The following is a 14,638-nucleotide window of genomic DNA, read 5'->3' as shown; positions in this document are numbered from 1 at the left end:
CTCTGATGAAGGTCCTTTATGGACCGAAACCGGTCAGGCTATCAAACATCACCAGCCGCTGTTAATTATGTGTATTGGTATATACTATATTTTTATAAATGAACCAATGCTTGTCTATTTTTTTAAATTTTGTTTTAATTTTGTGTTTGTATAAACCAAGATGTTTAACTGTGTTGAACTTAGGTTCAACAAATGTTTGTTTTAGTAATATATATGTAGAAACTTATACAGTCAGAAAGGGGACATGTGTAAAGTTCAAGTTTATTATTTTGAACATAAAACTGAAAGTATTTCTGATCAAAACTACCGATTACTGTACCTTATCATATGATGCTTTCATATTACAATTGATACTTTATGCACATTCATGTTCAAATTTAACAAAAGTAATTAACATAAAACTTCTCCAACAGCCTTATTAGCTTGGTCTTATTGTGTCACTACACAAGTTTAACAGTCAGTCAGTCACCATCATGAAATTGTTGATAAGTCTGCAGCTCACCTAGAGAGAGACATGTTCTCAAAGATATAGAAATAATTGTCAGATTTAAATATACTGATATTGTCTTTTTCTCAATTATGACAATTTGATGTCAATTAAAGAAAACTAGCTGTAAGTTGATGTGTAAAACAATAATTTACTTCTTTTTTTTTAATGTAAAAGGTCTATGAGGTATGAAGTTAACAATATTTCAATGATGCAAATTGATTTTCTAATTTACAGATGAAGAACGCCATTGTAGCAGAACTGAAGAGTACACATTTACAAGCTCATACACACTCCATTAAAAAGGCAATGCAGCTTTATGAGACAAAGTCATCTAGACACTCCGTCATGATAGTCGGAGGAACTCAATCAGGGAAGACAACTGCATGGAAGACATTGCAGGGGGCGCTCATAGCACTCTTTAAAAAGGGAGATGAAAACTTCCAAAATGTTAAGGTAATTTTAAAACTTGATAAGTTTATCACAATAATGATATAAATCACATTTGAAAAAGCCATACTTTAAAAGAAATTTAATTAACAGGTTAAAGGTCACAATGCTCAAAGCTAGAATTTAACGTGAATGATACCATCAGATAAACACTTGATTGTCAGTTATTTTTCGGTTGAAAGTCGTAACTAAAAGTTAAATACAGAAAATACCGATGGATAAATCAATATGGGAGACAGGCAATACCATGGCCAAAAAGAAAAAAACAGTGGAAACATTGTACATTATACAGAAAACAAAAGTTTAAGCAACAATCCTACTAAAAACACTTAGGTGAATGCAGGTGCTCCAGAAAGTATAATTAAAAATGTTGTTATTTTTTTGTCAATTTTTAACATTATAAGCCTATACAAGAATTTTTTCGAAGATTTTTTTTCTCAAAAAAATGATTTAATGTACAAAAGCTCAAACTAAGAGCTTGATCTAATGGATTTTGTATATTTGCAGGTATTTCCCCTGAATGCCAAGGCTTTATCTCTGGGAGAACTGTATGGAGAATTTGAGTTTAGTACTAATGATTGGACTGATGGAATATTATCAAGTATCATGAGAAATGCTTGTACTGGTATGTATCATTAAACCAAAACAAGGTATCTCAGACTTCATTTTACATGATGTCTTATTACACTCAACATTAGTCATCATTGTTAAAATGTTAAAAGCTATGTAGTCCAATCAATCTAGCATAAATTTGACCCTAACCTTGAAGTAATTGCAACAGAAGATTTTTAAGTTTTAAACTTTAGCATTATACCCCAAATGTACACAGAAAAGAGTCCCAAGTATTCACATTAATTTTTCAAAATGGTCACAAAGCCATAAATTTGCAATACTTTAATGAAAAATATGCCAAAAAAAAAATAACCTGTAACACTTCGGTTTTGTACATTACATGAGTAGAAGGTTGTATAATATAGTCAAATACAAACTTATAACCCCATCAAAGTATCATATTTTACATGAATTTTAAGAAAAACAACCAAAAACTGACAACAACAAAAAAAAAGACTCATTTTGGCGGAGTTATCACCCTTTCCAATGTTAAAATCCTTAAGGAATTAAAAATGCAAAATTTGAGGTTTACTCAAGTTAGATTTTATGGGACTTTTACTGTGTATATTTGAGGCTTATTACTATAGATTAGAACTAAAACATTTTCTGTTGCAATTAGTTTGATGTTCAAACTTAGTTTGACTGGACTAATGATAAAATAGGTTAAAAGATAAAATCTGATGAAAAATAAATGTATCTTTTTTTATGTTTTGTTTTATATTTTAGATAAGAAACCAGATGAGAGATGGATTTTATTTGATGGCCCAGTAGATACGCTCTGGATTGAGAGTATGAATTCTGTCATGGACGATAATAAGATTCTGACTCTGATTAATGGAGAGAGAATCTCACTTCCTGAACAAGTGTCCTTGCTGTTTGAAGTAGGAGATTTATCAGTTGCTTCCCCTGCCACTGTATCTAGATGTGGTATGGTGTATGCTGATTATGAAGACCTAAAGTGGCTGCCATATGTTGAGAGTTGGCTACAGACTAAAAAAGAAAATGAGGTAAAAAGTTGCTGAAGTTTTGTAGCATAAAAACTTTCTAAAAATGAACAATAGATAACACCTTACACCATAGTTCTGATAGATGGCAACAAACTCAGAGTTTTCTCTTTCCAAAATGAAATAAATCAATTATTTAAATTGAAGCATCAATTAACATAATTAAATCTTGATAATATGAAATGAATTATTGTAAAGAGAGGTTGTACTACTGATATAGAACAATAAATAAATACTGTTTGAATAATGAAAGATAATGTTTGACAAATGCCCTGTAAAAAGAGCTAAAGAAAATGTTTGATAAATACTGTATCTTAGTTATAAAATGATATAGAGTTAATTTTTAAACAGGTATTGGTTGAAGAACTAAAGAAAATGTTTGATAAATACCTGGTAAAGATTTTAACCTTCAAGAAGTACTACTGCCAGGATCTGATTTCTATTGCTCCCATGAATGGAGTTAGGTCCCTTTGTAAACTGTTTGATGCCTTAGCAACACCGGAAAATGGCATAGATCAATCTGACCAATCAGAAGAAAGCCTTGCAAGGATAATAGAGTTATGGTTCTTGTTTTGTATGATTTGGTCGATCGGTGCCTCTGTTGATGAAGATGGAAGGAAGAGATTGGACAATTTTATTCGGGAAATTGAAGGAACTTTCCCAAATAGAGATACAATTTATGAGTATTATGTTGAGCCTAAAGGAAAATCTTGGATACATTGGGATGAGCAACTCAAGGCTGGATGGAAATATGATCCAAGGTTTGACTTTAAATTATATTTTATGTTGTAATTCTGATGTGTAAACTAAAAAAAAAAAAGTTTTTCTTGTCAATTTCATGAATGATAAAAAAATTTAAGTACATTTGTTCATCTATTTCGGATTCATCTATTTCAGTATGCCATTCTACAAGATTATTGTACCAACAGTAGATACAGTGAGGTACCAGTACCTTGTGTCTACCTTGATTGACTCATTTAATCCTGTGTTACTTGTGGGACCAGTTGGTACAGGGAAGACGTCAGTGGCAAACAAAACATTACGGAAGAGTGATCAGAAATCAAACTCTGTCTTGACCATCAACATGTCTGCTCATGTTAGTTGAATAGTTTATTTATAATTAATCTATGTGCACTCCCATTTTTAAATGAATATATATTTGCACTGATTTAGAATCTTGATCAACCAAAAAGGAAGCATTATGATTTATGGTGTAGTTTCACCCAAGTGTAGTTTCACCCAAATGAATTTACAAAAAGAAGCATTTAATTCGTAATAGATTATATATATATAAAAAAAAAACCAACACCATTCAATTTTTTTATGTTTACAGATATTTTCATAAGAAAATTATATGTTATTCACATTTTTAATCTAAAAGTAAATCTTTTAACAATTACAAAACTTCAGCAGAGATTGACTAGTGAGATGAAAGCAGAATCTTTCCACTAGAAATAATTTTTGTTTGCATAATGAGGCTTTTCAACCATCACAAATCCTTGTAGATGAAAAATGTTTAAATGATTATTTCAGACCACATCCAACCAAGTACAAGAAATAATAGAGAGTAGAGTAGAGAAGAGAACTAAGGGAGTATATGTACCAATTGGTGGGAAGAAACTTCTTACATTTATGGATGATTTTAACATGCCAGCCAAGGATACGTTTGGTTCACAGCCTCCTTTGGAGTTGATGAAGTTGTGGCTAGATTATGGATTCTGGTACGACAGAGAGAAACAAACACAGAAAGAAATCAGGGTACGTTCTGGTATGAACGAGAGAAACAAATTAAAAAAAAAACTTTTTCAAGCAGAATACTGTTGGGGAAGTAAGACATTGGGATCTTACATTCTGTTGTCTTCAATTTAAGCACTTTTTATGCCCCACCTACGATAGTAGAGGGGCATTTTGTTTTCTGGTCTGTGTCGTCCGTTCGTCTGTCCGTCTGTCCCGCTTCAGGTTAAAGTTTTTGGTCAAGGTATATTTTGATGAAGTTGAAGTCCAATCAACTTGAAACTTAGTACACATGTTCCTTATGATATGATCTTTCTAATTTTAATGCCAATTTAAAGTTTTGACCCCAATTTCACGGTCCACTGAACATGGAATATGATAGTGCGAGTGGGGCATCCTTGTACTATGGACACATTCTTGTTTATTATTTTTATTCTGTTTTGTTTTTAGCTTATTTATGCCCAACCTACAATAGTAGAGGGGCTTTATGTTTTCTGGTCTGTGCGTCCGTTCCTGCCTTTGTCCATTCGTCTGTCCATTCGTTCGTTCATTTGTCTGTCTGTCCAGCTTTAGGTTAGTATTTTTTATCAAGGTAGTTTTTGATAAAGAATAATCAACTTGTACACATGTTTCTTATTTCATGGTCCACTGAACATAGAAAATGATAGTGCGAGTTGGAGCATCAATGTACTATGGACACATTCTTGTTTGACTCTGATTCCCAAAAGCACAGTACTGCCCAACATTCAGAAATCTTCAATTGCATAGTATTGCACAATAGCAAGAAATATCCAATTGCATAATATTGCTCAGTAGAAAAAAATCTTCAATTGCACAGTATTGCGCAATAGCACAGCATTGGGCTGTAGCACAATATTGCACAATATCCATATTACTGTGCAATAGCACAGTATTGCGCAATAGGAAGAAGTCTTCAATTGAAAATTAATACAAATATTTCAACCCAATTGAAATTTTTAAGATCTTTCACCACATATATTTTGTGTCAGAAACCTATATTATGTCAAAAGTTTGATCATAATCCAAATTCAGACAGTATCAAGCTTGAATTTTGTGTCGAGAGAACAACCCCTAAACCATATTTGTTCCTGTTCGTCATTTCTAGCAGGTTTGAATGACATACAGGGTCACTTTTAAGTTGACAGCAGCAATCATAGGCAAGACACAGGGAACACTTTTCATTTGTTTTGGATCTGCATATCATGTTAGATTTATCTTATATTAACAGGAAATGTTCTTGATAGCTGCAATGGGTCCCCCTGGTGGAGGAAGGCAAGTTATCTGCCCACGTTTACAGAGCAGATTTAATCTGATCAACATGACTTTCCCACAGGTTAGTATATTTTATTTTAGTACTTGATAAACACTTGTTCTAACAGTATACCTTGTACATAAAGATATATTTAAAAGATTAACATCTATTCATGACTTATTTATCATTAACAAACAGGTAATCTTGCTTTGAAGACCTTAATTTTCCACAAATTAAAATTTTAGGGAGATTACCAGAAATTAATCATATTTCAAACATTTTTTCTGAAATAGCAAAAAAACAAGATGGCAATTTATAATCATGTTTATTTTTCCTGATTTCCTGGAATTTGAATTGAAATCTATTTTGTCTGAAATAAATAAATATGAGAAAATACATGAATTCATTCATTTAAAGTCCCCACAAATAATTTCAGCATCAACATTTGGGACTGATCGTTAACAGTTAATTCCAAATGAAGCTTGAGGAATACTCCCATACTCCCATACTACCTTTTTGATCTTTATTTAATTTATATACGTTCTGTTTAATAGTGTTATGAGTAGTCTCTACTATTCCAGCAAGCTCAAAATTTACAAATAGAATATGACCAAAGTTCTGTATTACAGGATAACCAGATCCACTTGATCTTTGGAGGAATGTTAAACCAGAAATTACAGGAGTTTGAGGAAGATATAAAACCATTAGGAGATATTATTACCAAGGCAACAATTGAAGTGTATCTTGCTGTTCAGCAGAAATTCAAACCAACCCCTTCCAGAATGCATTACTTGTTTAATCTGAGAGATATTTCAAAGGTAACATCAACTCCCTTAAAAGTCTTGCAGATAATAATAAGGTGATTTTAGAAGGTATATGAAAACCAGATGATTTTATGTAATATGTGGATCCTAACTGCTCATTGATTATTGCTAATATAAAATGAGAAGATGGGGCATGCATGCTTATGATTTAACTATTCAGTAAATCTGTAGGTCACTCTAAAGACTTCAAAAATGAACAAAACGCATACCATTTTGTAATCCATGATAAAAGACCTCAATAAAAACCAGAAACCTATTTTAAATTACAACTATGAACAATAACATTTATGGCCGACTTACAACAACAACTAAAGACTCTTTGATTGGGACAGCCACATAAAAAATGTGTTGTACTCATTTATGCTTTGAGTTTTAGGGAGACCTGTTTGTAATTGGATGTTTTGAATTAACTCCCTTTAGTTTGTATGACAAAATTTTCTGATTTTTGTATTTTCAGGTGTTCCAAGGCATGTTAAGAGCACACAAACATGTACATGATACCAAGAATGCTATAATTAGATTGTGGATACATGAATGTTTTAGGTAATACAGAGAATGCTATGGCAATGTCCATTGCAAATCTGCAAAACAAATTTCTTTACATAATATATAAAATACTTCTTTTTAAAAAAAATCAAAATTGAGATTCTATTTGTTATGCCAAATTACCAAAATCTGTGTTTTTATTGGCCCGCCATACAGAGGGAGCATTAGTGTTACCAATGTCCATCCATCTGTTCTTCCAACTCAATGTTTATTATTACAAAACACAGATCACGAAATTTGGTGGCATCTTATTTCGTTCATTAGTTATGCCCCTTTATGAACTTAAAAATTTCAGTTCTCTAACTTTAGTTTGCCTCAACCAAATGCTGAAACTTATACACAATGCTTTTAATCACAAAATGGTTCAACTGCATAAATCCTACATCTGTAGGTGGATGTTTACTTATGCATATTTGCAAACGGGGGCATCTGTGCCCATAGACACATTCTTCATTTATTTTTTTTACATTATTGGTATTTGCATGATCTATGCATTATTGGTACTTGCATGATCTATACATTATTGGTACTTGCATGATCTATACATTATTTGTACTTGCATGATCTAGTAGATACATTAAATATAATGTTTTGTTTATTTGAAAGTTAGCAATTCTTTTCCAGGGTATTTTCAGACAGATTGGTGGACACCTTTGACTATGAAAGTTTTGTTGCCATTTTAACAGAGAAGTTAGCATCCTTGTTTGATCAAACTTTCCACAACTTATGTCCAAATAAACAGCCTCCAGTATTTGGTAAGTATTTTATGTTGTGTACTTAAATCAGATTGTTTGTATTCTTAAAATTGAGAATGGAAATGGGAATGTGTCAAAGAGACAACAACCCGACCAAATAAAAAACAACAGCAGAGGGTCACCAACAGGTCTTCAATGTAGCGAGAAATTCCAGCACCCGGAGGTGTCCTTCAGCTGGCCTTGTTTGAATTAGCAGTATGGGTTTTGCTCATTGTTGAGGCCGTTCTGTGACCTACAGTTGTAAACTTCTATGTCATTTAGTATCATTTCATTCTTAAAACATCGTCTTATTTTTTTATTTATACAGTTTTTTGCCTCTATTTATGGTTTTATTTGATAGTTTTCCTATTAATTTTAGTAAAATAAACCTTTATAACTGATCTTTATGACTTTATGAATATATCTTTAAGAGAAAAAAAATATGTCTAAATTAAGTTCATCATGCAAGAAAAGTTCACAATGATTAAAATGTAGGATACTGACTTTTAAAGTAACCAAAGATTTAAACTTCCTTCATTTAATTGGGGAACAAAATTACAATCTATCTATATACTGTAAATTCAGAAATTATTGCGAGGTTTTTATTATTGCGAATAATGCGACAGAGTTGTAAACGCAATAATTAAAACTCGCATTTTGTGATATCTTAACTGAATTAAGCATGACTTTTCTCAAAATCGTAATAATTAAAATCGCATTTAATTTAAAATGACAAAATCGCAATGATAAATGAACGCAATAATTTCTGAATTTACAGTATTGGATTTAACTCCGGGTATATAAAATTAGAAATCCTGATGGAGCATACTGAAAAAAAAAATAATCAGTAAAAAACAAAATATTCTACTGTTGATTCTAGTTTTGTGTGAATATTTTGTAAGTTGTTTAATACAAAAGCATCCATGTTTCTTATTATAAGTGATACTCTTTAAAATAATATCTAAACTATATGCAGTGAAAAAACAAAAATCCACATCTTCTTTGTGATATTTCAATGATACCAGTGATAGTTATGTTCTTAAATGAGGTTTCTATTCATATTCAGTTTGTATCAGTTTTGAATATATATATATCCAAACCAATATTTTAATACAGAAGTTATATTTATAGGTGATTTTCTGAATGAAGAAAAGAGATATGAAGACATAACAGATATTGGAAGGATAAGGGATCATCTGAATGGTGTCCTAGAGAAATATAACAACACGCCAGGGACAATCAATATGGACCTTGTTATGTTCAGGGATGCTATAGAACATGGTAAGAAATCTGTTTAATAGGAGGAAAGGGGCCAAAACATACCAGGGACCATCAATATATACATTATTATGTTCAGGGATGCTATAGAACATGGTAAGAAATCTGTTTAATAGGAGGAAAGGGGCCAAAACATACCAGGGACCATCAATATATACATTGTTATGTTCAGGGATGCTATAGAACATGGTAAGAAATCTGTTTAATAGGAGGAAAGGGGCCAAAACATACCAGGGACCATCAATATATACATTATTATGTTCATGGGTGCAATAGAACATGGTAAGATATCTGTTTAATAGGAGGGAAGGGGTGAAAACATACCAGGGACCATCAATATATACATTATTATGTTCATGGGTGCAATAGAACATGGTAAGATATCTGTTTAATAGGAGGAAAGGGGCCAAAACATACCAGGGACCATCAATATATACATTATTATGTTCATGGATGCAATAAAACATGGTAAGATATCTGTTTAATAGGAGGAAAGGGGCCAAAACATACCAGGGACCATCAATATATACATTATTATGTTCATGGGTGCAATAGAACATGGTAAGATATCTGTTTAATAGGAGGGAAGGGGCCAAAACATACCAGGGACCATCAATATATACATTATTATGTTCATGGATGCAATAGAACATGGTAAGAAATCTGTTTAATAGGAGGGAAGGGGCGAAAACATACCAGGGACCATCAATATATACATTATTATGTTCATGGATGCAATAGAACATGGTAAGAAATCTGTTTAATAGGAGGGAAGGGGCGAAAACATACCAGGGACCATCAATATATACATTATTATGTTCATGGATGCAATAGAACATGGTAAGAAATCTGTTTAATAGGAGGGAAGGGGAGAAAACATACCAGGGACCATCAATATATACATTATTATGTTCATGGATACAATAGAACATGGCAAGATATCTGTTTGATGTGAGGGAAGGGTGACAGCACATCAGTGACTGTCAGATTTGACTTTATTATGTTCAGTGATGCAATAGAACATATTAAGATATTCATTTTATGGGAGGAAAGAATAAAAACACCAGTGACTTACAGTATGCAGCTTGTTAGTTCTCTAATGGCGTGTTATTGAATGGGGAAAGATATTAGTTTTGGATTGGAGTCCCACATCACATTGGGATTGTGTGATTGGAACTGTTTATATTCTTCAATAGTCTATAGAACACAATGAAATGGTTTCATGAAAGAAACCCCTTGGAAATGTGGAGATAAAAGTATCACTGAAAATCTATTGATTTTAATCAATATTGATACATGTTTTTAATGATTAATTGACAAGTTGACATAATTTATAATAAACTTTCTTCAATAAAACAATTATCTGATTTTCTAGTGGTAAAGATAGTTCGAGTGATACGACAACCATGTGGTAACATGCTACTTGTGGGGATTGGAGGTAGTGGACATAAAAGTTTGACTAGACTAGCTTCATTCATGTGTGGCATGTCTGCTTTTGAGATTGAGATTAGTAAACTGTACAGGAGAAATGAATTCAAAGACGGTATGTTAATATATCATTAGAAATCAAATTATTCTGTATTTAACAGATTTCTTTTTCAATACATTTGTGTTCTTCTTGTAAGGGTCCTGGCTTGAATGATATCTGACAACCCTTCAGATAGGGTATTCCAAGATTCCATTGGACCTTTTTGTTTTCATTGGAAAAAAGGAAACTTCTTCTTTCTTTCCATTATTCCATAAAAAATATTTATAGCATACAAAATATTAAGTTGCAAAACAAAGTCCTTATTCAATAGTTCTCTTTTTTAACATTTTAATAGTGTTGTTAGCATAACCTGATAATGTTTTACAAAAATTAGAGTGAACAACACAAAATCAAGCTTAAACATGGAAGGAACTCTAAGGAAAGGAGTTTAAAATATCCACAGTGGCATTAAACATAATACTGTAAATTCATTTATTTTCGTGAGTACAAATTTTTCGTGGAATGAGGAAAACTTGCACTTTCATGAAAATTTAATTTCATGATTTTTTAAAAGTTTGCAACAAAGTCCATGGAAAATTTGTTATCCGTTGAGCATTTTAATTTGTGGTTCACCTGTACCCACGAAATCTACTAAAATTGATGTTTAACAAAAAATAATGAATCCACAGTAGATCTTGGTGATCTTGGCTTTTATAACTGTTTGACTCCAAATGGTAAAAAAACACCAAGAAATCATTTTGAGCTCATATGTATGTTGAAATTATTTTACTGTTTATTGAACAAGCAATCTTTTTTTCTTTCTTTCTTCAGATTTAAAGAGACTGTACTGGCAAACTGGAGTTCTAAACAAGCCCACAGTGTTTATTTTTAGTGACAGTCAAGTGGTAGAGGAGGAATTCTTAGAGGATATAAATAACATCTTAAGTAGTGGAGAAATACCAAGTTTATATAATGAGGAGGAGTTTGAGGAGGTAGTGTATTGTCATTTAGTACATAATGTCAGATATCTTATCTTCAATTTTTGCCAGATTTGTATGAAATTTATGTCAAGGTGTGTATAAGCAATGTCTTGGAGGAGTTCAAAAATAAATCAGTGCAATTTAACCATTTTTACAGGAGTTGTTCCCCCTAGAACTATATATTTTTATGGAAAATTGCATTTTAAAAATCTTTAGAGAAAATTAATATCAAAGGTTTATATCATCAGTGTTTTTAGCTTCATCTCAAAAGAGTGTTGTTAATTTATTTGTGCAGGAATTATGTTCCTTTGAAATGTAAATGTTAAGAAAATTCCATTCTCCACTCTCACCCCTACATACACCATTACATAGTGTAGATCAACTTTTTTATAGGGATTATGCCCCTTGGAAATTGAAATTAGACAGAAAATTGAAAAAATGTGATCGATCTCTAGCCTTAAAATTAAAAAAATTATAAAAAGAGAAAAATAATAATGGAGTTATAGCCCTTGGACAATTGAAGAATCACCTCTAGTATTTAGCCTTTACTGATAAATTTAACCCTTAATTGGTATATTGTCTTTCAGAAAATTCATAACATTTATTTTTGATTCATTGTTAGGTCAGAAATGAATTGTTAGAAGTTGCACAAAATGAGGGAATTGAGGATACTCAACAAAGTGTGTTCTCATTCCTGATTGGACGTGTGCGATCCAATTTACATGTAGTTTTATGCATGAGCCCAGTTGGAGAACCCTTTAGGCAAGAACTGTGTTACTTGAAATTTATCACAGTATTGGGAAACACATCTACTTTTTGTTGTATAAGTATGCAGACTGTGAATTGCAATATTTTGTTGTATGGTATTTTGGTTACACTTGTGTTTGGTTTAATGGACTATGTTATCAGTTTGCACTATTAAGGGTAAATGATTTCTTTTCACAGTTTCATATGAATAATTTGAGTTATTTAATTTAAATGGTTTATAACTGGTAAAAGAGAAATGTATGATGTGAAATATGACTTTATTTGTTTGTAGAGTGTAGATTATATATGTGTTTTAATACTCATTCTAAAATAACAATAATATTTTTTTCATTTTCGTCTATGGCTCAATAATTACAATTAAAAAAACCAATAGGTAACAGCAACTAACGACAATCACTGAATTGACTGGTTTATGAGGGATACTTATAAACAAATGTTTATCATTTATTTTATTCCTTATAGAAATCATGTGAGAAAGTTTCCAGCCTTTGTGAACTGTACTACAATTGACTGGTTCAGTAATGAATGTTTATCATTTATTTTATTTCTACAGAAATCGTGTGAGAAAGTTCCCAGCCTTTGTCAACTGTACTACAATTGACTGGTTCAGTGAATGGCCAATAGATGCCCTAAATGAAGTGGCTGACAAGTACTTACAAGATGTTACTCTGGACATGGACAAAGAGGTTGGATTATTTTTAGATTATAGATACATAGTTAGCTGATTTACTCTCCTATATCTTGACAGATCTTTTCCATTTCTAAAAGTGCTAGGTATCAGATCTTCTGTGATATTGATTATAGAAGACCATACTGAACGATGAACAAGATACATTGAATCAGTTAAATAACAGCAGTGTTCTTATTCCAATTATAGAGGAGAAGGTTTGATAAGGAGAAATTACTAGCCCCTTGTAGTTAAAAAACAGAAAGTATAATAAATTTATCAAAAAACAACCATCTGATGTTGTGAAGACTATTTCAAGGCCCTGCCTCCTATATAACTAGGTCATGGTCCAGTAAATTTTAAATAATTAGCAATTTTCAATGTTAAGTTTGTTACTTCAGTCAGTTTGGTAGGATCTACTTCTGATTGACCAATGATATTTTCTATAAAGTTGCATTACTATTAGTCAACACAGTTTGTCATCTATTTCAAGGCCCTGCCCCTAGTTCATAGTCCATTGTCTTTGAATAAATTAACAATGTTGCTGTCCATCAGATTGTCCTTATTCTGAATTTTCTGCGAACAGGCAAAACATATCTCTGTGTCAACAGTATACGGAAAAATCTGATTATTTTTATTTCAGGACAAGATTAAGCCATATTTGGTGAAGATGTTCTCAGCAATGCATAAATCTGTCTCAGAACTTTCACGTAAAATGCTATTAGAGATGAAACGACATAACTATGTTACACCTACTAACTATCTGGAATTTGTGAGTGGATACAAAAAGTAAGTTTCAAAGTGATATACAACAGTAAATCTAAAGTGATTAACAATATTTAATCTAATATGGGCTTCTTCTTTAAGACCAACAACTAGAAAGAATAAAATTCTTTATATCAAAAATGTGTATGGAGATTTCTGTATTTCCTGTTATATATATAATGTTATAATTTTGAAGAATTGAAGAATGTGTTTATTTTATACACTCAATTATATTCAAAAGTACAGTATCCTTACATAATTCTGAGCTAACAAAACAAACAGAGAACTCATTTATTTTTGTAAGAACCTGTTTTTGATTATTTATGTAAAATAAATTACCTTGAATTTTTGTCAATTTTTTTAATGATGAATTAACCATTCAGTTGTCTTTCCTTACATATGTTATTTTGTGTTTTCTCCTAGTATATAATTAAGTATCCTTCCATATTGATTGATTTGACAAGAGGTAAAATATCACACATGACAAATATAGTTGCTCCACAAAGATTATAAACTCCAGCCAGTTAATTTTGAGATGCAGTGATGTATTTTGTACTTTATATTTCCAGGTTGTTGTATTCCAAGAGAAAAGAATTAGGTGACCAGGCCAACAAATTAAAGAATGGTTTGAGTAAGATAGATGAGACACGAGCAAAGGTTAAAAATATGACTGAGGAGTTAGAAGATGCTAGAGTTAAAGTTATTCAGTATCAGAAAACTTGTGACGAGTACCTCATTAATATTGTACAACAGAAAAGGGATGCTGATGAGCAACAAAAGGTATGATGTATATAGTCTTTAGTAACTTATTAAATTTTACAACAACAAAAAACAATATATTGATGATCAGCAGAATGTAGGGATATAGATATAATCAGGATGAAATTATAGGGAGTAGAAATACAGTAACAGTATCTGAGAACCTCCTAAGAGTACCTTGTTTGTATTTTTACATGGGGGGGTGTCTCAACCTAAAAATTTGGGTACAGACGTCTGGATGGGGTTTGAAAACATCCCCCATTCATATATTGGTTTATGCCAATATCCC

General features: G+C 31.7%; 1 protein-coding gene across 1 annotated transcript in view; it reads left to right on the top strand.

Annotated features, from left to right (window-relative positions):
- Positions 1 to 14,638, top strand: part of LOC139517853 (dynein axonemal heavy chain 2-like) — a 92,951-nt gene that overhangs the window by 55,284 nt on the left and 23,029 nt on the right. The window contains exons 39-55 of the mRNA XM_071309320.1: positions 725 to 943; positions 1,445 to 1,562; positions 2,276 to 2,556; positions 2,905 to 3,314; positions 3,451 to 3,649; positions 4,087 to 4,311; positions 5,537 to 5,641; positions 6,190 to 6,378; positions 6,842 to 6,927; positions 7,555 to 7,685; positions 8,796 to 8,945; positions 10,318 to 10,485; positions 11,242 to 11,402; positions 12,013 to 12,152; positions 12,712 to 12,844; positions 13,469 to 13,614; positions 14,160 to 14,370. Of these exons, the coding sequence (XP_071165421.1) occupies positions 725 to 943; positions 1,445 to 1,562; positions 2,276 to 2,556; positions 2,905 to 3,314; positions 3,451 to 3,649; positions 4,087 to 4,311; positions 5,537 to 5,641; positions 6,190 to 6,378; positions 6,842 to 6,927; positions 7,555 to 7,685; positions 8,796 to 8,945; positions 10,318 to 10,485; positions 11,242 to 11,402; positions 12,013 to 12,152; positions 12,712 to 12,844; positions 13,469 to 13,614; positions 14,160 to 14,370 (3,072 nt within the window). The remainder of the gene's footprint in view (positions 1 to 724; positions 944 to 1,444; positions 1,563 to 2,275; positions 2,557 to 2,904; positions 3,315 to 3,450; positions 3,650 to 4,086; positions 4,312 to 5,536; positions 5,642 to 6,189; positions 6,379 to 6,841; positions 6,928 to 7,554; positions 7,686 to 8,795; positions 8,946 to 10,317; positions 10,486 to 11,241; positions 11,403 to 12,012; positions 12,153 to 12,711; positions 12,845 to 13,468; positions 13,615 to 14,159; positions 14,371 to 14,638) is intronic.

The sequence above is a fragment of the Mytilus edulis genome, chromosome 3 (assembly GCF_963676685.1).
Source record: "Mytilus edulis chromosome 3, xbMytEdul2.2, whole genome shotgun sequence".
Lineage (NCBI taxonomy): Eukaryota > Metazoa > Mollusca > Bivalvia > Mytilida > Mytilidae > Mytilus > Mytilus edulis.
The sequence above is the reverse complement of the archived record's forward strand: the minus strand, read 5'-3'. Positions and strand labels throughout refer to the sequence as shown.